The sequence below is a fragment of the Camellia sinensis genome, chromosome 15 (assembly GCF_055761805.1).
Source record: "Camellia sinensis isolate YWXY chromosome 15, ASM5576180v1, whole genome shotgun sequence".
NCBI lineage: Eukaryota > Viridiplantae > Streptophyta > Magnoliopsida > Ericales > Theaceae > Camellia > Camellia sinensis.
In genome coordinates, this window is record NC_138975.1 from 51,359,256 (window position 1) to 51,381,797 (window position 22,542).

Consider the following 22,542-nt stretch of genomic DNA (forward strand, 5'->3'; position numbering starts at 1 on the left):
TGATGAAAACGAAGAGGAAGGAATTCCTCGGGATTTGAAAAACTTTGATCATTTGAGAGAAAGAGAGGCGTGCTAAGCCCTTAATGATTGAGATCATGTTTGTTAACGTGAGTACTGAGAAGGACCCTGGCTTGATCCAGATTGGTTCCGCACTATCTTCAGCGCGAGCGATTTGTCGTTTTCTTAAAAAAAATTTCAAAAAGAAAATATTTTACACAGTCCTGCGAAGACCTGTGTGGAATCGCTCTTGAGATTGTGCAGCTTAAGATCGCTTGCAGCCTCAAGATTCGAGCCCTTGTTTTCAAACCTTGGACCTTAGTTCAGAATGTTCAACGGTCAACTACAACATGAGGCCTGCGTGGCCAAATTTGAAGCAGCCCTCGAACAAGAGGCCAAGAAAGTCAGATCAAGAAGATCGGACCTCATCAAAAGAAGCTTGCGAAGCTAGAACAGACGCACCCCTCGAACTCGGGGCAAAAATGTCCGATTTGCTCGAAAAACCGAAGATGGATCCTTCTACAAGTCGATACAACAGCCACCCTCCCGGATACGGATGGCTTTGAGATCCTAAAACCATTTGGCATGGACTTGTTACATTTTTACCCTTTGAGAGGCTCGCTGGGCCGAAAACTCAGAAGGGCGACCCAGGCAAAAGTTAGAGCAAGAAAAAAAAAAAAAAAGAAAAGAATACAAAAAAATCCAAAAAAAGAGAATGAAAAGATTTGAAAAAGAAAAGACAAAAAAACAAAAAAAAAGGGGGAATTAAAAAGAAAAGAAGAACAGAGCTCGCAAGGTTGAAAACCCGGAAGGGTGCCCTTGGCAAAAGTTAGAGCGCAGAATGAGTGGTTAAATACCCGAGTGTACCTTAACCGGAACTACGTAAGGCTTGATTCCCATGTTTGGGATACGTAGGCAACTTTATCCTGAAGTCCAGCCACAAACACTTCCAAATCAAGTGTCTCCATGTATTGGTTTTGATCATCCTTGCCTTTTTTGAATCTGATAGTTCGGTTGTGACACAACCGGAACTACGTAAGGCTTGATTCTCATGTTTGGGATACGTAGGCAACTTCATCCTGAAGTCCAGCCACCAACACTTTCAAAGTGACTGTGTCCATATATTGGTTTTGACCATCTTCGTTTTCTCTGTATCCGAGAGTTCGGTTGCGATAATCACTAATGAAGACTGACTACAGTATGCTGCGGCGTTATCCAGACAAGGGGCAACTTTCCGTTGCCATGAGTCGCCATCCAAACCAAGGGCAACTTTCCGTTACTGTGCTGTGCCCTTTGGAACGAGGGGCAATTTTCCATTGCCTCCGATCCGAGGTTGTGCATCTCGAGAGTAAGTTCCGTGCTCATTGAGCAGTGACCGCTTGCAAAAATAGTTTTTGAGAATTTTTTTACTTAGGTTGACTATTTTCTCAAAAATTATTCCATCTTTTCCAAAACTGGACCATTTTCTTGGACCCCCCCCCCAAAAAAAGGGAAAATTTTCAGTGCTCGTAGCCTGACTTGCATGATTTCAAATCAAAATTGAACAAACATGCTAATCTAACTCTTATTTTGGTCAAAATTGTTTTAGTAGAAAGCCAAAAACAAAAAATGGTCAAAATGATGAACTAGGGACATAGTTGAGTCAGGCTTCCTGTCTTTTCCCCATCGCCAGCATACCTGCCAGGAAGGGCACAGCTAAAGTTGTCATTAAAGGGCTGAAGGCCCTCTCAACCTCCGAGCAACGAGGTATCGAGCCAAGTGCGAAGCACGAACCAGAATGGATCAAGATACTCCACTCCCTTATCAGGAACGTCGACTAAACGTCACCGGAGGAAATAGCTGCGAGCTAACAGTGTTGGGCATGAACCCACAACCTCTTGTTTATTCACCGACCATATCTGGGGAAGGATGAAAAATGAGAGAGTGAAGAATAGAGAGGTGTAAGTTGAGAGAAAAGTGAGCAAAAAAGGGTTTTTGAGAGAAAAACCGAGCCTGAGGGCCGAGTGATGTGAGAATCACAAATGAGAAGAGGGTGGGAAACAATACCCGGAGAAACTGGCTCCTCGCAAACTAAAAGGTCTCTTGTCTTTTATAACACGTCTGTGTGTCATGTCTTTTGTTTTGACTGTCTCGATTTTTTTCTTGAGTCGTCTCGAGTGTTACTCGATTTGTTTAGGTTGAGTGCCTTTTTGTTTTCTCTGTTGAGTCCTTTTCGCTGTGTTCAGTCATAGGCTCAATACTCGGTTGAAAACCCTTTCCTCAAATTGTTTTGTGCTCAGAGTGCTGTGCCATTCCCCACATTTGTGCAAAACATAATTTGGTTCTCTCATAAAACTGTAGGGTCCACCCCCGATAAGTGTGAACAGAAAAACCTGAACCTATCTGAAGCTTTTGGGTTCCAGATTGCGAAGCAATAAATTTTGGAGCATCTGAGTGTGTTTCAACTTCTGCAGAGTTCAGAATGAACCGTGTATTCAGAATGAGCAATATGCTGCTGTGGGCTATGAGTTCAAAATGAGCAGTTTTCAGAATGGGCTGTGTGTTCAGAATAAGCAGTGCGTTGTATGAACTATGTGTATAGGCTGTATGCAGAGTAAAGCAAGCACTGTGTTATGGGCTGTGTGTTCAGAATGAGCAGTAGGTTATACGAGTTGTTTTGTCATTAGCTGGTTCACTACTTGGTTATTACAATACAAGTGTTTGATTTTTAGACAAAAGATCAATCTCATTTACGTTGAGATGTAATATGATGCAATGCGATGCGATGTATGAATACACAGATGTAAGACTTTTTTAGACAAAAAGTTTGTTTCATTTCATCATCTTTTCAAGTACAAAGTTTAGAAGAAAATAAAACCTGCTTGCGGCAGTACAAGGTACTCAAGCTGCCAGCAAAAAAGAAACAGTAAAACAAAAAGAAGAAAAGCAGCAAAATCTGGATCAGCATTGATCATCTCAGGCCTGAGAGTTTGTCCTCGTCCTCTTCCTGGATGAAGGTCCAGGAGCATCATCTTCAGCACCATCGTCTGAGCTCGAGTCCGAATCATCTCTGGTCTCCTCCTCAGTTGCCTCCGCCTTCGTCTCTGCCTCGGACTCGTCATCATCTGGGATCGGTGCTCGAGAGCTACTCCCAACGTGAGTGTGCCCCACTTTGGTGCAGGGGAATACTGTGCCACCTCGCCTTCCTCCTTGGGTAGGAACATAAGGCCCAGCTAGAGCACCTCCTGCAGTAGGAATCTGGAATGGAGGCTGAAAAGCACAAATGGCAAACGCATCAGTATGCTACGCAAAAGCAGAGTATGAATGTTGTGAGCAGTGTATTAGTACAGAATGCAGTGTATGAGTACGGTGTATGAATACAGAATACAGAATACAGTGTGTGAGTACGGTGTATGAATACTCTAAGCAGTGTATCAGTACAGAGTGCAGTGTGTGAGTACAGTGTATGGGAGTATGAATACCGTGAGCAGTGTATGAATACAGAATGCAGTGACTGAGTGCAGTGTATGAATACCGTGAGTAATGCTGTGAACAGTATGTGGGTTACAGTGTATCAAATGCCGTGAGGGCCGTGTATCAAATGCCATGGTGGTAGTGCGATGCATTAGATTATGCGTGAAACAGATTATGCACAGTTTGAGATTGTGGTTGAAAGAGAGCTTACCGGGATACCATAGATAGCCAGCAGGTCGAGGCTCTGCTGGAACATCCCCATCACGGAGGTGGTCAACTCCAAAGACTGGCGAGTGTACTCGGAGGAAGCCTGCAAAAGTGTTAGAAGTATCAGTATTCTGCAGAATATAAAACGAAATGAAATGAAATAATGATGCAAAACACAAAATGCAATAATACTTACCGGAGGCAAGTCGTAGAAACCGACTAGCTCGTGATCAGCCGGAGGGGGAGCGATGGGGATCTGGTAAGTCTCCCCACCCAGCCCTTTGCATGTCATCGTCGTGGGCAGTGCTGGCCAACTAGGCCCCCGTCCTCTCCGGGACCCACTCCTGCCACAGGTCCGAGCCATCCTAGGTGCTCCTACCCCTACTTCCGCTCCCGCTCCCGCTCCAGCCGCTGGCGCCGCAGGCCTCTCTCTCTCAGCTCGATGGCCACTGCTCAGAGGTCACATGATGTAGGTCTAGACGTACTCTGCATAGTCGCCCTCGCCTCTAAAGCCCTCTGCCTTCCATCCGATCGTGTAATCGGCCATCTCATGTGGGGGGTATCTCTCTGTCTGCCTCATGGCGATAGGAGGCGGACCTAGAACTATCTGCTCTGGTAAACCTAAGGTCTGGCGCAGGAAGCGCTCGCCTAGGTACCAAGCCCGACAAATCGGGCCCTCCAACAGAAGCCTGAATCGGGCGAACTCCTCAGCACCTACATACCGCTACCGAACTGCGGCTGGCAATGGAGCCCAAGGCTGCCAGGTGATCTGTAAATGATATGCAGTTTGTTGTCTACTGTTATCGAAAGAATAATGTAAAGCAAAGCTTAAATGAACTGCAAATTCTAAAATACCTCTGTAGCGGTGATGGTGTCGAAGTAGCGGTGGAAGAATATAAACAACTCCCGGGGTCTCCGTGCACATCTCACGTCAAAGCGGCAGGAGAATGGAACGCCGAGGGGGTTCTCCTCATCTGGCATTGGAGCAAGCCTCGGGAAGTAGGCATAGACCCACAACTGCAGAACAAATATCAGTATGCTTATCAGATAAAACAGAATGCAGATGAAGCAGAATGCAGGATAAAGCAGAAATTGCAGAACCGTGTATTGTGCAGTGTATTGTGCAGAGTGCACAGTGTGCGCAATATACAGCCAGTGTAAAGCAGATTGCATGCTTGCAGTATGTGCGGTGTATGGTCAGTTGGCATCAGATTGTGCATTATGTGAAGTATTGTACAGTATACAGTCAGTGTAAAGCAGATTATATGTGTGCCGTGTGTGCAGTATACAGTGAGCGTGAGGCAGACCGCTGTGTGTGCAGTGTACAGAGTACAGATAATGTAGAGAAGAAATGTAAAACAAAGAAAGAGAATGTACCTCCCAAGCCCGCCAGTAGCCTCCGAGCAACTGCCCGCTCAGGCAAGAGGATGAACTCATGTAGCCGTACAGTGTGGCCAAGACGGCACCACCCCAGTCATAGCGACGGATCTTCGTGACGTCCATTAAAGCACTCAGCAGACGGAGGGGCATAGTGTTCGCCCGGTCGGCGAAGAGGGTCGTCCCCTGCAAGAACATAAGGAAGCCGCGTGCATACTGCTCCGCCTCCTCCTGATCCATCGGCGCCTCCTCAGCTAAGGTTGGCTGAATCCTGAAGTGGTCCTCGAACCACGAATATCTGACAAATCCTGGACGGGCAAGATGCGGTAGATTGCAAAGCAAGTACATCTGAGCGGCCTCCCACTCATCCATGTCTGTATCGAAGGGGATCAGATCACCTCCTACCCCAATGCCGGTGAGCATCGAGAAGTCGAAGGGAGTCATCGTCATGTCTCCCATGGCGAAAAAGTGGAAGGAATTGGTAGTGTCCCACCACCTCTCCACCAGAGCGGCAAGAAGAGGCTTGCTCGTGGTAAGGCACGACAATCCCCTGCAGAAAGTGTCGAAGCCGGCCTGGTCAACAATATGGCGGACCTCGTCCGGTAGCTCCATATACCATCCTTTGGCGGCAACATTCCCATACCCCCGGAAGGCATGGGAATCCCCCTGTATTTAAAAGCAAATAGTTGCGAAGTAATATTAAATGTACAGTTTTGAAGAACAGTCAAAATTGATGCCAATACAGTGTGTGTGCACGTTTTCAGATTCCAACAGGCATCGAGTGCCGGTGTGCTCGAAGTGAACTACAGCATATGATGTATCAGTGTGTTTGAGTGGTTTAGCGTAAATACAGCGTGTGTGCACGTTTTTAGGTTCAAACAGATATCGGGTATCAGTGTGCTCACAGATGAATTACAGTGTGTAATATATCGGTGTATCCGGGTTAAGCAGTTAAAGAACAGAATCAACTATTACAGTTTTGTTCTACATTGCGAAAAATAAAACAGAGGGAAGACTGTACCTCAAAAGCGCTGTAAGACAGATGTGACTCTAGCTCTCGCAGAAGAAGCTCTCGTGGCACGCCCCTATCAAAAGTCCTGAACTGGCGAAGACCATCAGGAGGTAGCACGTGAATCACCGGTCTGTAGGCCGCCGGATCGAACAGTTGGATGTGAAGAGGCAAGAGCTCGGCCTCTGGGTCCACATCCATCTCCGGGGGAGCCCCACCGCCTGGAATATTGTCTGCCATCTCAAGGGTAGCGTGAAAATGGCCGAAAAAGTGAAAACCGGGCAAAAATACTAAAAGTCAACTGAAAAGTCAACCCCGGGAGGGTGAAAAATGGCCGAAAAGGTCGGCGTGCGGAAAGGGCACAGAGATCAAGGAAAACTCGAGGGAAACAAACCCCGAGTGGTGAAAATCGAGAAAAAGACACCGAAATAAAGATTTGTTCGGTTCAAAATGTTCGAAACAACGAGGGTTTCGCGAATCAAACGTTGAAACGGGCCCAAAAATCGAGGAAAATGGGGAAATGAAGGTTGGGAAATAACCTAGAGAGAGAGGAGAGGATTTTTCAAGCAAGAGGATGTGAGAAATATAGGGCTAGAAGCCCTATATTTAAAGACCTGTGCCGAATTGACCAAATTGCCCCGATTCAGGCATATTTGGCCGGTCGGCCAAATATTTGGCCGATGTCCTTGTTTTGTGGCCGGTGTATGGCCGGTGACCTCCCTCGATGGCCGGTGAACCTTCTACACCTTTGTTTGGGTCTTTGATGTGGTTTGGGGCCTTCATTGCTCAACACAGTGCAAGAAAATGCATTTTCGAAGCTGAACCGGTCTCTGTGCACTGTCTTCTGTGCATAGCACTTGAATACGTGCGAGGTGTATCCTTTTCGTATCCTTTGATATCTTACGAGATTCAGTAACTACTTTGAATGCGTCGCATTACAATGTTTTACCTTGTTAACGGTTAGCATACATAGGCTGCATCGTTATGCATGCATACACACCTTGTAACGCGCACGACTTTCATTGTTATGCACGTCCCTTCGGTCTAGGAGACCTTAAATCCTGTCGGTCTAGGAGACCTTAAATCCTCTGAAGGTGCAAGTCCTTTGGTGTTTGTCATGCCCGAACGACTTTTGGTAGGTTTCATCTTGGGCCGCATCATCATGCGCACCTTACAGGCATTGTCATGCATGGTCCTTGTCACGCATCATCATGCGTACCTCACATGCATTTGTCATGCATTTCAAAGAGAACATGCGTTGTCGCGCATTTGAGTCCCCTTACATCGTCATGCACATTCTAGTTGCATTGTCATGCATTTTCTCTATCATGCATTGTCATGCTTATCTTACTTGCATTGTTATGCATTTTAATATCGGTCTAGGAGACCTTAAATCCTCTGAAGGTGCAAGTCCTTTGGTGTTTGTCGTGCCCGAATGACTTTTGGTAGGTTTCATCTTGGGCCGCATCGTCATGAGCACTTTACAGGCATTGTCATGCATGGTCCTTGTCACGCATCATCATGCGTACCTCACATGCATTTGTCATGCATTTCAAAGAGAACATGCATTGTCGTGCATTTGAGTCCCCTTGCATCGTCATGCACATTCTAGTTGCATTGTCATACATTTTCTCTATCATGCATTGTCATGCTTATCTTACTTGCAGTGTTATGCATTTTAATATCGGTCTAGGAGACCTTAAATCCTCTGAAGGTGCGAGTCCTTTGGTGTTTGTCGTGCCCGAACGACTCTTCGCGGGTTTTATCCTAGGTTGCATTGTCATGCATCCCTCACTCGCATTGTTATGCGCTGCTCATGTGCATTGTCATGCATTTCAAAAGACATGCGTTGTTGCGTGTTCAATTTCATCTGCATTATCATGCATTTCAAAAAAAAAAAAAAAAAAAACAAAAACAAACATGCATATGTCATGCATTACACTGTAAATAGTGCATATGTCATGCATACATTGTAAATAGTGCATATATCATGCATTACACTGTATATAGTGCATATGTCATGCATCTCACTGTAAACATTGCAGTTACATACATTCCATTGCATATTGTATATATTGCATTGTAGCTTGCATGCATTCATTGCATCACATCCATTTATGGCTTGCGTCTTTCCATGTTGAGCCTGGTCTGGTATGTGCCCGTACTCTTCGCGTTGACGCACGGTTATGATATTATGTGTATGCACCTAGTGTTGTGGGTGACAGCACCGTTTCCGTGTTAAACGTGGTCTGTATGTGTCCATGCCTTTCCTAGGCAAGATACGGTTTGGCCGCGTGCCTTATCCATTGTAAATATTACATTCCATTGCATATTGTATATATTGCATTGTAGCTTGCATTCATTTATTGCAGCACCTCCATTTACGGCTTACGCCTTTCCATGTTGAGCTTGGTCTGGTATGTGCCCGTACTCTTCGCGTTGAAGCACAGTTATGATATTATGTGTACGCACCTAGTGTTGTGGGTGACGGCACCGTTTCCGTGTTAAACGTGGTCTGTATGTGTCCATGCCTTTCCTAGGCAAGATACGGTTTGGCCGCGTGCCTTATCCATTGTAAATATTACATTCCATTGCATATTGTATATATTGCATTGTAGCTTGCATGCATTTATTGCATTACCTCTATTTACGGCTTGCGCCTTTCCATGTTGAGCTTGGTCTGGTATGTGCCCGTACTCTTCGCGTTGAAGCACGGTTAGGATATTATGTGTACGCACCTAGTGTTGTGGGTGACGGCACCGTTTCCGTGTTAAACGTGGCCTGTATGTGTCCATGCCTTTCCTAGGCAAGATACGGTTTGGCCGCAGGCCTTATCCACTGCATCCATTGCATTTTAGCTAGTAAATATTACATTGTATATAGCTTGCATTGTCATGCATCTTTCCTTACATGCATTGTAGTGCATTCTTCCTTACTTTGCATTGTCATGCATTTCCCTACTGCATTATTTAGTATGTAGGTTTCATTGTAAATAGTGCATTGTCATGCATTCATTGTATTGCATTGTAGTTGCATGCATTCACTACATCACCTCCATCTATGGCTTGCGCCTTTCCCTGTTGAGCTTGGTTTGGTATGTGCCCATACTTTTCGCGTTGAAGCATAGTTATGATATTATGTGTACGCACCTAGTGTTGGGGGTGACGACACCGTTTCTGTGTTAAACGTGGTTTGTTTGTGTCCATGCCTTTCCTAGGCAAGATATGTTTTGGTCGCGCGCCATATCCATTTCATTCATTGCATTGCATTGCATTGCAGTGTAGTGTTTTGCATCCAGCATTTAGGATCATAGTCTTTCCTCAGCGGGTCATTCCCTACTTATATCATCCCACCCAATTACTTGTATCTTGTGTTCCGTCTACACACTCATAGTTCTGCATGTGTACGCGCCTATTCCACTGCTGGTATTGTGGTTTGAAGGTGTCGGCACCTTTTCTATGGTAGACGGATTTTGCATCTCTATCATCTTTATGATATTTGTGTGGTTTTGAACTGCTTATGGTTTGATCATGTTTCAATTGCATTGCATATCATCTTCATTGTTTAAACATAGTTTTGTATATATTGCATTATCATTTTACATCCATTCCGCATTGTTATGCGTTGTCACATGAGTTGCATTGTCATGCACTCCTTCGCTTGTGTTGTCACGCAGTTTTAGATTGCATTGTTATGCATATTGCTAACGATATCGTACCGGTTAAGTTTTCTTTCTCTTTCAGGCACGATATTGTATGGACGGTTCATTTGAAGCTGGTGCAACCAGACGAGCCGCACAGGTATTGTATTCTCCGTGTGAGACGTATCGAGAATTGAATAATTCTCTTACATCCTTTCTGCATTGTAATGTAGCTTGGTTCTTGCTTAAAACTGTTGCATGTTATGCCTCGTTACAGTTTTCCTTGCATGATCATGAGTTATGTTCGGCTTCTTGCATTGTCAGTTGCATTTTGCCTCCGCCTTCGGGCGCATACCTTTATTGTCTTGCATGTTTGTCTAAGTCTTTGGCCTTGTCAAAAATGGGTCGTCTCTGCGCTTTGACACTAACTCTCGTCATTGTTATGACTTTCGAGTTCTATCAAAGAGGGGCAACTGTAGACACCCCATTTTTGACCGTCCTCAAGACTTGGACATCACCGTTTGAACACTCGGTGATCATCCATGTTTGTGTTCGTCTTGAGTTCTCGGAGGTCTCGGCCACGCGCCTTACCTCAAGACCTCTCGACTTGCCTATTTTGTGTTTGGTTTTGCACCAAACACTTGTGTTTTGCTTTTGAGGAGCAGGGAATGGCTTGTTGGCCATCCCCACATCTCACCGACCATGGCTTGAGGCCACCGGCCATTGTTTTGTTTCCATCGGCCAAATGTTTGGTCGGTCGGCACTCTTTGTGGTGGGTCGACCATTTATTTGGTCAATTTGTCATTTTTGGCTGGCCGACCATTGTGCATCTGCTTTTGGTAGATATTTTGTGCCAATTGTGATAGCTGGTACCCACTTTGCACCCCCTCCATTTCACTCATGCTTAGCTTGTTTTGTAAGCTTTCCAAGAGTGAATCTCTATAAGAGGAGGCCCTCTCCTCCCTCCTCAAGGGTTCCAGAAGTTCAAGGGAGGGTCTGAGATTAGGGTTAGGGTTGTGTATCTATTCTATCTCTATATCTTCCTCTCTTTGTGTATTTGTGTGTGTTTGTCCTTACTTTTGTGCACAAACACCTTGTGTTACACTTTCCTTTAGCTACTGAGGTACTAAGGAGTGATTTTAAGAGTTTTTGAGTGGATTCAAGCTTGAGGAAGTGGCTGGAGCTCAGTTCTTGAAAGGGGTCTTCAAGGGTAAGAACTTTGCTCTTTATTCCCCATTTTTGCATAGGCTTTTAGCCATCCTTGCAGCTGTTTTTAAGCTTAACTTATAACATATAAAAGTTCTGATTTTAAGTACTTAAAATAGTTGTTTAAGGTTATTTTGGTGTTTGGGGTTGTTTGACCCCTCTTAGGCCTTGTTTGGCCCCCAATTTGTGCTATTTTGGTGAGCTCCGGAACCACCTTGTTTGGGCCTCCTCACCACTGAAATCTAGAGGGATTTCAGTGGTGCGGGTGGTGCTTTGAGGTCCTAAGAAGGAGAGGGAGGGCCATCCCCTCTCCATGTTGTCTTCAAAACTTGCCATTTTAGCCTCATGTGTGAGCACCTTTCTTGAGTTCAGGTTGGCCATGTCTTAAGTGTTATTTGTGCTTATTTTGCCATGATATAGCACTGTTTCTAATTGGTTTAGACACACCATGCATGTTTTGCACACTTGTCTTGTAATGCCATGAAATTGCCTTAACATGCACCTAGCATTTAGACCACTATGCTTACTTGTTTTGGCTTAGCTTTGTGAAGCTTTTATGCATGTTTTGATGTCCTTGAGCTATGTTTTTGGTTGTTTAGGCCATCCATGACTTGCTTTGTATAGCTACCATGCAATCTCCCTTGTAGGCCTTGAGTGTTGACCCCTCTAGCATGCTTTACTTGCTTTGTTTCAGTGGTTTGGAACCACTTATCATGTCATTTCAGTCCTTATAGCATGCTTGTATGCTTGCATTTGATGCTCTTTTAATGCTTTAAAAGGTTGGTGTTTCATGCTCCATGTTTGTGCCATTGTGTATGCTTCTAGGATTAGATCATTTAGATGCCATCTAAGTGGTTTTTGGGGCTTACTTTGGCATGATTTAGGATTGTTTTGATTCACTTTAGTCATTTGCTTCATGTGTCACTTGACCATAGTTTAAGTCCTTGGGCTTGGTTGCATGCCTTGCTTGCATTGGTAGGTTGATTTGGCATCATCTCCTACATGTTTTCAAAGCTTATCATGTATGCTATTTGTCCATGTTAAGTGTGCTTAAAAGTCCCCTCTTTGTGCCTAAGTGGTGGACCATGTTTGCATGCATGTTTGTATGTGCATTTGCCCTTTATTTCCTTGGCATTTGGCCACTGTTTTGGGCTTATTTGAGAGCTGTCCAAACTAGTTTAAGACCATCCTTTGCATGTTGTTGCATGCTCACCTTGTGTGTTGTTGCATGCCTGGCCTATCGCATGTTGTTGCATGCTTGAAACACTTTGCATTTGGCATGCATTCTCTTGGTTAAGTTGCTTAACATGTTGTCACATGTCTTGCATACTTACATGTCCATATTGTATCTTGTATGCTTGTCATTAGCATAGTTGTTCCATGCCTTGCATGCTTGTTTGCTTAAGTTGTGTGCCTATTGCATGTTTGTCCACATGTTCATGTTGCATACTTAGGTCACATGCCTAGGTTGCATTTTGCATGCATGCCTTGCCTCTTGAATCATCATGATAGAGGTTGGGTCCCTTGTTTGTTTTCTGTGCATTACATTTGACATTAAAATGCACACCTTGGCCTCTTTGGCCATCACGCATTGAAATGCGCGATTGGTGGCCCGAGGGTCGAGTCCCAAACTCCTTTGAGTCATAAACATGATAAGGAGTGTGGTGGTGCCCACATTTGCTTGAAATGCATTACCATGCCATGTTTGCCCTCTGCTGCTGTCAAAACAGGATTCTGCAGGCATACATGGTCGACCAACCATCTCTATTGCCGACCGACCAAACATTTAAGGCCGAGAGCCATATCAATGGTCGATGACCCTTCTACCATGGTCAGTGATGTTTCCCCTTGGTCGGTGATGGTCCACAGTGTTCAGAGAGTGTTCCTTGGGACTGGTGTAATTTTCAGAAGAGTAGAGCAGGGTAAACAGAGGCAGCTTGTGCATGGTGACGGATTTTCGAGCAAACCTGAGCACGCATGCATTGGACCCTCTTCCACGAGGCTGTTTTATTGCTTTCTTAGGTTAGTTAATTTGCTTAACTAGTTAAGTGGTCTGTAATAATTAATTAGCTTGTGGGTTAATTAATTTGTATTATTCTTTTGGTCCCTCCGAGCGAGGGTGAATGTGTAATAAGTGTGGGTGTGCGTGTGCATGTCTTCCAACCCCCACTTTTTTTACTTACCTGCTTTTGATGGTTAGTACTAGGGCATATTTAATTTAGCATACCTTATGCTATGCATGTGTGCATTCATTCATCAGTATTACATGCGCCGGGCTCGACGCATCATACTAACTGCATTGTATTTCAATTCCAAGTTGAATACGTGTTAGTTGTAGCATCGTCATATGCCATCTTAGAATAGCCGAGCTTATTGTGGTTGCATCTTGCATGTGTTGCATTAGCCATCTTAACATGAACTAGGATCATGCATATGATTGTTAACTACTTTCTGTTTTGGCTTGGAGTACTCGGTAAGCATTTATGTTTTAGCATCCTTGCATGAGTGTAAGTGTTGCCATGATAGCATGCTTACTATGTGGCTATGCGCTTATGTAATATTACTTCCTGAATGCCTGTAGGTGAAGGTTGGATTGCTTGAGTTGGAACAACTCGTTGAAATCCGTATTTTAGCCTACTTTCGAGTAGTAAATTTCAAACCATTTTCCGAACAAACGGATATGTAATGCTTTGTTCCAAATTAGATGATCTAGTCTATACTTTTATGTTGTGCGCATCACATAGTAAGATTAGCTAATTAATCGGAATAAGAACGCATAATGTTTTCAAAACTAGATATCATGGTTAGTAGAGGCCGATCTTTGATCGGGTGAGCGGGGGTGCTCATAGCTGACCTTTCCCAATCATACCCAAGTTCTCGAGCCGAGGCAACTTTGGTGATAACGGACATGTGGCCTTAGGCAACAAGTCAGGGTTTCCTAAATTTTCCAAAAATAAAACATTTAGGTGGCGACTCTGTATCTGGCAAAGCAGTCCGTGTTTGGCACTTCTTCCTAAAAATCTGTTTTTCAAAACGATTTGCCGGATTTGGATTCTTTGGTGATTTATCAATCGCATATCGCACATGGTGAGACCAGAATAAGAACCATGACAATCTGAGTCCGAACTGTAGCATGAGGCCCACGGGCGCGTCTACAGGTGCGCAACCGAGATTTCCGAGAACTCAAAACGAACACAAACATGGATGATCATCGAGTGTTGAAACGATGACGTCCAAGTCTTGAGGACGGTCAAAAATAGGGTGTCTACAGTTGCCCCTCTTTGACAGAACTCGAAAGTCATAACAATGACGGGAGTGAATGTCAAAGCCCAGAGGCGAACCATTTTTGACAAGGCCGAAGACTTAGACAAAGCATATAGAATACAGATAAAGATATGTGCCCGAAAGTAGGGGCAAGATGCAAGAACAATGCACAAAGCCGAGCATAACTTATGATCATGCAAAGAAAGCTGTAACGAAGCAAAACATGCAATAGTTTTAAGCAGGCATATACCAATCTAACTACATTACATGCAAAAAGGATGTAAGAGAATTATACAATTCTCGCTACGTCTCACGCAGAGAATACAATACCATGCGGTTCGTCTGGTCTCGCCAGCTTCAAATGAACCGTGCATACAATATCATGCCTGAAAAGGAAAGAAAACTTAACAGGTACAATATTGTTAGAAACATGCATAGCAATGCAAGTGAAAAATGCGCGGCAACGCGGGTGAAGGGGTGCATGATGACGCAACCTAAGTGTGACGCATGACAATGCGGAAGGGAGTATGTCAATGTAAGGAGGGCATGCGTGACAACGCAAGCCAAGTAGGATGCATAACAATGCAATTTGAAACAAGCATAACAATGCTAGGAAGGCATGCATGACAATGCAAACCGCGGGATGCTTAACAATGCAATTTGAAACAAGCATATCAATGCAAAAAGGACACAAACACATGTAAGAAAAGCACGCGCAACAACACATACAATGTGTGAAGCAAGAGAAACAATGTACACATGCAAGTAAAGCATACGCGACAACGTATATAATGTGTATAACAACATGGAAATAAGCATAAACACATGTAAGTAAGGCACACGCAACAGCGCGAGCAATGTGTACAGCAAGGAATGAAATGTATACATGTAAGTAAAGCACACGCGACAACGTGTACAATGTGTAACAACATGGAAATAAGCATAAACACATGTAAGTAAAGCACACGCGACAATGCGAGCAATGTGTATAGCATGGAATGAAATGTACACATGTAAGTAAAGCACACGTGACAACGTGTACAATGTGTAACAACGTGGAAATAAGCATAAACACATGAAAGTAAAGCACTCGCGACAACGCGAGCAATGTGTATAGCAAGGAATGAAATGTACACATGTAAGTAAAGCACACGTGATAACGTGTACAATGTGGGAAGTAAGAGGAACTTGAACGCATGTAAGTAAAGTACACACGACAACGTGTACAATGTGTGAAATAAGAGGAACTTGAACACATGCACGCAACAACGTGTACAATGTGTGAAATAAGAGGAACTTGAACACATATAAGTAAAGCACACGCGACAACGTGTACAATGTGTGAAATAAGAGGAACTTGAACACATGTAAGTAAAGTACACGCGACAACGTGTACAATGTGTGAAAATAAGAGGAACTTGAATACATGTAAGTAAAGTACACGCGACAACGTGTACAATGTGTGAAGTAAGAGGAACCTGAACACATATAAGTAAAGCACACGCGACAACGTGTACAATGTGTATAGTATGAAAGGATTGAAACTACAAAGTAAGATGAAGCATGTTAAATGCAAGAACGAAAGAAAGTATAACCACTACGCGCTTATCACGACAATACATTGTAATGCAACACATTTAAAGCGATTTGCGAAACTCGCAAGATACAAAAGGATACGAAGAAGGACACACCTTGCGCGTATTCGAGCATCTCACACAGAAGGCACGGTCCAAGGCCAAAATGGAGGCCGATTTAAAAAATGCACTTTCTTGCACTGTCTTGAGGAATGGAGGTCCCAAACATCATATTTGACCCAATCAAGGGTATAGGAGGTGTATCGGCCACAAGGGGAGGCCACCGGCCATCCATTGGCCATCAAATGAGACAATTGGCCAAATATTTAGCCGACCGGCCAACAATTTGGCCAACAGGCCAAAAATGGCTGTGTCGGGGCAGTTTTGACATTTAGCCATAGGTCTTTAAATATAGGGCCTCAAACCCTATATTTTCACTTCCTCTTAGTTCGAAAATCCCTCCTCTCTCTCTAGGTGATTTCCTGACCTTCGATCCTCGTTTTTCCTTGGTTTTCGGGCCCTTTTCGTCGTTTGATTCGTGAAACCCTTCTCGTTTCGCACACTTTGAACCGAACAAAACTCAGTTTCGGTGACTTTTCCTTGGTTTCCACCACTTGGGGCTTGTTTTTCCCAAGTTTTCCTCGATCTTCGTGCCTTTTCCCACACTCTGACCTTTTCTCCTATTTTCCACCCTCTCGGGGTTAACTTTTCAGTTGACTTTTGGCATTTTTGCTTGTTTTACACATTTTCGGCCATTTTCGTACTCTTTCTGAGATGGCTGACGACATTCCACAGGGTGGGAGTCCTCCAGAGATGGACGTGGACCCCGAGGTCGAGCTTCTACCTCTTCACGTCTGACCATTTGATCTGGCGAGCTACATGCCGGCGATACATGTGCTCCCTCCTGACAGCCTCCGCCACTACCGGAGCTATGCATGATGTAATAACCCGACCCTCGTACATGTTCTTTGTTGTATTTTCGGATCCTATTTTGTGATTTTGAAAGCTTACTGTGGAATCCTATAGGAAATTTAAATTAAGTAAGTAAACCATATGATTAAAGATGTCTATTTGTTCAATAAGAAAAGTATCTGTTACATGAGAATGTTTAGATCAGAAATTGGAAGCCTTAGAGGCTTAATTATCTGGAATTGATTTCACATATATGATCAGCATAATTTTTAAGTAATATTAAGCACTTCTGTGAAATTTCAATTTGGGGATGCTTAAGCGATTCATTTTTGTCCCTATTCAAGCTTTCTATATAAGTATACATGCTTATAAGAGTCTTATGACTCATAAGACTTAGGAATCATATCTCTCCTAAGGGAAGATGAGGAGTGAGAGAATTGAAGGGTAGAGGGAGGAGATCATCAAAAAGGTTGGGAATTTGTGGAAGATTAAGTACAAGGTATGTATAAGACTATCCCAATTGACTCCCATAACTCTTCTTCTTAGGATGTGTGAAATACCCTCTTGATCATGTCACTTAGGGGTTGGAATGATGATTCCATATTCCTTGGTTGTTTGATTCAATTAAAATTGAACATGGAGAAGTTATATTCTATCCTCTTACTTTGAACTTGAGTGTAGAACATGATTTTGTGTATCCATGTTATGTCATGTGCATGAGAAGCTAAGAACCTCAAGATATGGAAGAGTGTTTATGAATTTCAACTTTTGGTCCATTGAATTGAGTTGTGTGCATGGATTTAATTCAAGCTAGAGAATGTTGTATATTGTACCTTGAATTTCATGTTTTTTTTAACCATGATTTAGTAATAAAAATAGCTATTTTAAGGTCTTGAACACACTCCTAAAAGAATGGAATTTTTTAGCAAATTTCGGACTGGAAGTGCTGAATCGCCGCACGTGCGGGAGTCATGGCCGCACGTGCGGGAAGTGCTGCCGCACGTGCGGGGGTTGTGGCCGCACGTGCGGGAGAAGGGCAAATTTTGGGGCTTTTGTTCTGCTAAAAAGGCACGTGCGGGGCCAACTGCCGCACGTGCGGGGCTCATAGCCGCACGTGCGGCTCATGCTGGAAAATACTGTTTGCCCCGTTTTGCGTGTAGAACCCTCTAATGTGGTCGAAACATGTATTTGATGCCTTTTAATATGTATTAATTCCTTCGAAATAAAACGAAACAGAAAGTAATCTGATATGGAAAGGGAACTAAATTGTAAAGGTTGAATGTGTGCAGGGCACACTCCGGGAGGAACAAGCACATCATCACAACACTGTGAGTAGTAGTATTATTATCTTCTTTACATATGGCTAATGATTTCCATTAGCATTTCGTTTACACGGCTATGATAATGTCTCAAGTACGCAACTAAAATTAATGTTTCAAGTATATATGATTCATGTATGTATGGTAATGTTCAAGCATGTTCCAAGTATGTAAAAGAAAGGAATGGGAAAGATAAAATACCTTTATTCTATAAGACTCTGGGCCTACGGCCACTCAATCAAAGCTATTACGATATGAAACAAAGTGCTACACGGAACTAAGTGCTACGACGTGAGCCACCTCTAGAATCCGTGTGAGACACCTCTTGAGTTCGTATAAGTATACTTACAAGGGCTTTATGCCACGTTCAAGGGCTTCAATGCCAACAAGTTACAAGGGCCTTGTGCCACCATGTTTAAGGGCCTTGTGCCACTATGTTCAAGGGCAATATGCCACCATGTTTAAGGGCTTTAAGCCGTTATGAATTAAGAATGTGATATATCAAGCTCTTATGTTCAAGATTGGGCCTAAGGCCATTATAAGGTGAATACAGAATCAGGCTAACTTTGTAACCTCTACATTTACACAGATATTGATATATGTCATGTTTCAAGTTGAGCATTGCTTCATTATGTATTACTATTCACTGAGCCCGGCTCACTCTCTATTGTGTCTGTTTCTGTAGGCAACCAACCAGGTGGTCAATCCTAACCTATGATGCCCGGTTCCTTTTGACAACCTTCGTGTGTCCAAGCACTCACAAGGCCACCCATTTTGTGAAGTCTACTAAGATAATTGGCTTATTTCTTGGCTACCCTTCCAAGCTTGATTGTGTATAACTCCAATAGTTTTTGTTACATGCCCGACTACAGGGCTGGGTCTGTATATGTGTATGTATATATATACTGTCAAGAAATATTTTTGTTTGGATTCTATCAACCTCTTATGGTGCATGTAATGTATGAGATCCTGGCATGTTAGAAATAGCTCAATGGGATTTGCTTAATTTTGTATTCTTGTATGTTTTGTGCTTCCGTCAAGGCCCCATATGATATATATATATATACCAGATTAAGTGTCCGTTTCTGAAGTGGTCATGCCCAAACTTCTAGGGGCGGGTTTGGGGCGTGATAAGTGGTATCAGAGCACGAGTTGCTATCTCACACACGGATCCATTGAGCTTTAGGGTGTCTAGAAAAGCTTTAGGCATCTTGCATGACATTCTGAAAGTATATGAAAGAGCGATGGCAACGTTAAGTCTACTCTGATAATGCTAACACTTTTGAGATATGTTTATTATGTATAAATGCTTATTGTGTAGGCAATGGTGAGGACAAGGACAGAAGAGACAGAAGATGTTACTTCTGCACGGCTGGATAGAATGGAGAGAATGATTATGGAAATGGCAGAGACCCTACGGCAACAACAACAACAGCCACAACAACGACCTCCACCACCGGTACCTCCACTGGCAGTACAAGATTTCCATGCTGAAGACCGGACTATCACCCTTACTAAGGAGTTTAAAAAGATGAAACCGCCATCCTTCAAAGGAGGAATAGAACCAATGAAAGCAGAGGCGTGGGTGTTGGGAATAGAGAAGTTATTTGAGGTTTTTCCCTGCACAGAAGCTCAGAAGGTGCAATTGGCTACCTTTACTCTTGAGGATGAGGCACGCAGATGGTGGATGCTTACGAGAACCGTACACCAAGGGTTGACATGGGATAGATTCTTAGAATTTTTTTACGACAAGTACTTCCCTCAAAGTATGCGGGATAAGAAGGTAACAGAATTTGAAACTCTCAGGCAAGGGAACAAAACCGTCGCCGAATATGAAGCCCAATTTGCGGAGTTAGCTCGGTTCGCACCTCATATGGTGGACACAGATTATAAGAAGGCGCGCAAATTTGAAGGGGGATTGCGGAGCGCTATCCTGGATAAGGTCAACATGTTGAAGCTACCTACTTACGTTGATGTGTTGGAGAGAGCCGTTATAGCGGAAGGAAATCTCGCTACTCAGAGCCGACTATCGGAATGGAAAGGGAAGAGACAAAATACTCAATGGTCGAAGGGATCACCTACTCCACCAAACAAGAAGCAGACTTTAGGGAATTCAAACACTTCTACCCCTAGTCAGGATTCGATACCGACTTGCCTGGAATGTGGGAAGAAGCATCGTGGAACGTGCTATCGGAAGTCTGGAGCCTGTTTTCAGTGTGGTAAGACGGGTCATTTGATCAAGGATTACCCTCAAAGAAATCAACAAAGTAATAATAGAACCACTACAAGTTCAGCAGGGTCTGCACCAACTTCCAACACCAAGACAACTGTTAAACCCACTAATAATAAAGACACTACGAGACAAGGCAGAGTATTCGCATTGGTTCCGGGAGATGTGCACAATGCGGCAACAGTGGTATCAGGTACATTTATCGTTCACGGTCATTTCGCTCATGTATTATTTGATTCTGGCTCCACCCACTCTTTTGTGTCGAAACTATTTGCTCCTAATTTAGATAAAACTGAAGAAAAACTGTCTTATATGTTGTGTGTATCTTCACCTTTGGGAGGCCCTATGATTTGTACTTCTGTATATGCTGCTTGTGAACTCCAACTTGGGGATATCCGGGTGTATGCCAATCTGTTACCTCTTGATATGGCCTATTTTGATATTATTCTGGGAATGGACTGGTTAGGTGAATATGGTGCAACTATAGATTGTTTGACTAAACAAATCAGTTTCCACCCTCCGGGACAATCAGAGTCTACCTTTCAGGGACATGGAGTGACTTCTCCACCTTATTTAATTTCTGCAGCAAGGGCTTGTAAATTAATTCAGAAAGGGTGTCAGGGGTATTTATGCAGTGTCCTAGAGGGGCAACCGGAGAATGGGAATACCGATACGATCCCAGTTTTCTGTGAATTTCCGGACGTTTTTCCAGAAGAATTACCAGGACAGTTAATAGACCGTGAAATTGAGTTTACAATTGAAGTAGCACCGGGAACTCAACCCATTTCTAAGACTCCGTATAGAATGTCGCCAGTTGAGATGAAAGAATTGAAAATGCAGTTGCAAGATTTACTGGACAAAGGATTTATCCGTCTGAGTGTATCCCCGTGGGGTGCCCCGGTTTTGTTCGTAAAGAAGAAGGATGGAACACTCCGGCTTTGTATTGATTACAGAGAGCTTAATAAAGTCACAATCAAGAATAAGTATCCATTGCCAAGAATCGATGACCTATTTGATCAGCTTCAAGGGGCATAGGTCTTTTCTAAGATTGATCTACGGTCTGGATACCATCAATTAAAAGTCAAGGCTGATGATGTAGAGAAGACAGCTTTTCGGACTCGGTACGGTCATTACGAATTTTTGGTCATGCCCTTTGGAGTTACTAATGCCCCGGCAGCCTTTATGGATTTGATGAACCGCGTCTTTAAGTCTTATTTGGATGAATTTGTGGTGGTCTTTATTGACGATATCCTCATTTATTCAAAGAATACGGAAGCTCATGAGGCCCATCTTCGTTTAATTCTCCAAACCCTCCGGGAAAGGAAATTGTATGCAAAGCTAAAGAAATGTGAATTCTGGCTACTCGAGGTGGCATTTCTGGGGCATATTATCACAAAGGAAGGAGTTTCTGTTGATCCACACAAAATTGAGGCGATAGTGAAATGGCCGACTCCTACCAATGTGACCGAAGTGCGTAGCTTTATGGGGTTAGCTGGCTATTACCGGAGATTTGTTCAAGATTTTTCCAAAATTGCTGGGCCACTTACACAATTGACTCGAAAGGGAGTTACATTTGAATGGTCAAAAGAGCGGGAATCTGCTTTCCAAGAATTGAAGAGGAAATTAACCACAGCTCCAGTTCTGGCTTTACCGTCTGGCACCGAAGGGTTTGTAATTTACAGTGATGCGTCCCATAAGGGATTAGGGTGTGTGCTTATGCAAGGTGGAAGGGTCATTGCCTATGCTTCACGACAGCTTAAGCCCCATGAAAAGAATTATCCCACGCATGATCTTGAACTCGCGGCGGTGGTTTTTGCTTTAAAGATATGGCGGCACTATTTGTATGGTACTACCTGTGAAGTTTACACCGACCACCAAAGCCTTAAGTACCTTTTTACCCAGAAGAAATTGAACATGCGGCAGCGTCGGTGGTTAGAGTTAATTAAAGACTATGATTTACAGATCCATTATCATCCTGGTAAGGCCAACACGGTTGCAGATGCTCTTAGTCGGAAGAATATGGGAGATTTGGCCGACCTGTTTACGGAGCAAAGGGAATTGGTAAATGAACTGGATAAAATGAGTATGGAGTTTAAAATACATGGACAGGAAACAGTCCTAGCAGTGGTAATGGCTCAACCGACTTTACTTGAGGAGATCAAGTCACATCAAATGGAGGATGACATTCTAAAGAAGGTATGTGATGAGTTAGAGACAAAACCAAAATCGGGGTTCAGTTTAGTGGATTCGGTACTCAAATTTCAAAATCGAATATGTGTCCCCAATGTGTTGGAACTTAAACGGAAATTGTTGGAGGAAGCGCACGCCTCAAGATTTTCCATGCATCCGGGAAG

The 22,542-nt window shown here is 43.5% G+C and overlaps 1 protein-coding gene across 1 annotated transcript; it reads left to right on the plus strand.

Moving 5' to 3' along the window:
- Positions 1 to 19,525: 19,525 nt before the first annotated feature.
- On the plus strand, positions 19,526 to 20,931 carry LOC145812988 (uncharacterized). The gene is made up of 2 exons (XM_082908244.1): positions 19,526 to 20,811; positions 20,901 to 20,931. Exons 1-2 carry the CDS (start codon positions 19,526 to 19,528, stop codon positions 20,929 to 20,931), a joined length of 1,317 nt encoding a protein of 438 aa, XP_082764370.1.
- Positions 20,932 to 22,542: the final 1,611 nt, after the last annotated feature.

Coding starts and splice junctions, on each gene's coding strand:
- LOC145812988 (XM_082908244.1), top strand. CDS start 19,526: ATGAAAGCAGAGGCGTGGGTGTTGGGAATAGAGAAGTTATTTGAGGTT. Junction 20,812..20,900: donor ATTCAGAAAGGGTGTCAGGG/GTATTTATGCAG, acceptor ACGTTTTTCCAG/AAGAATTACCAGGACAGTTA.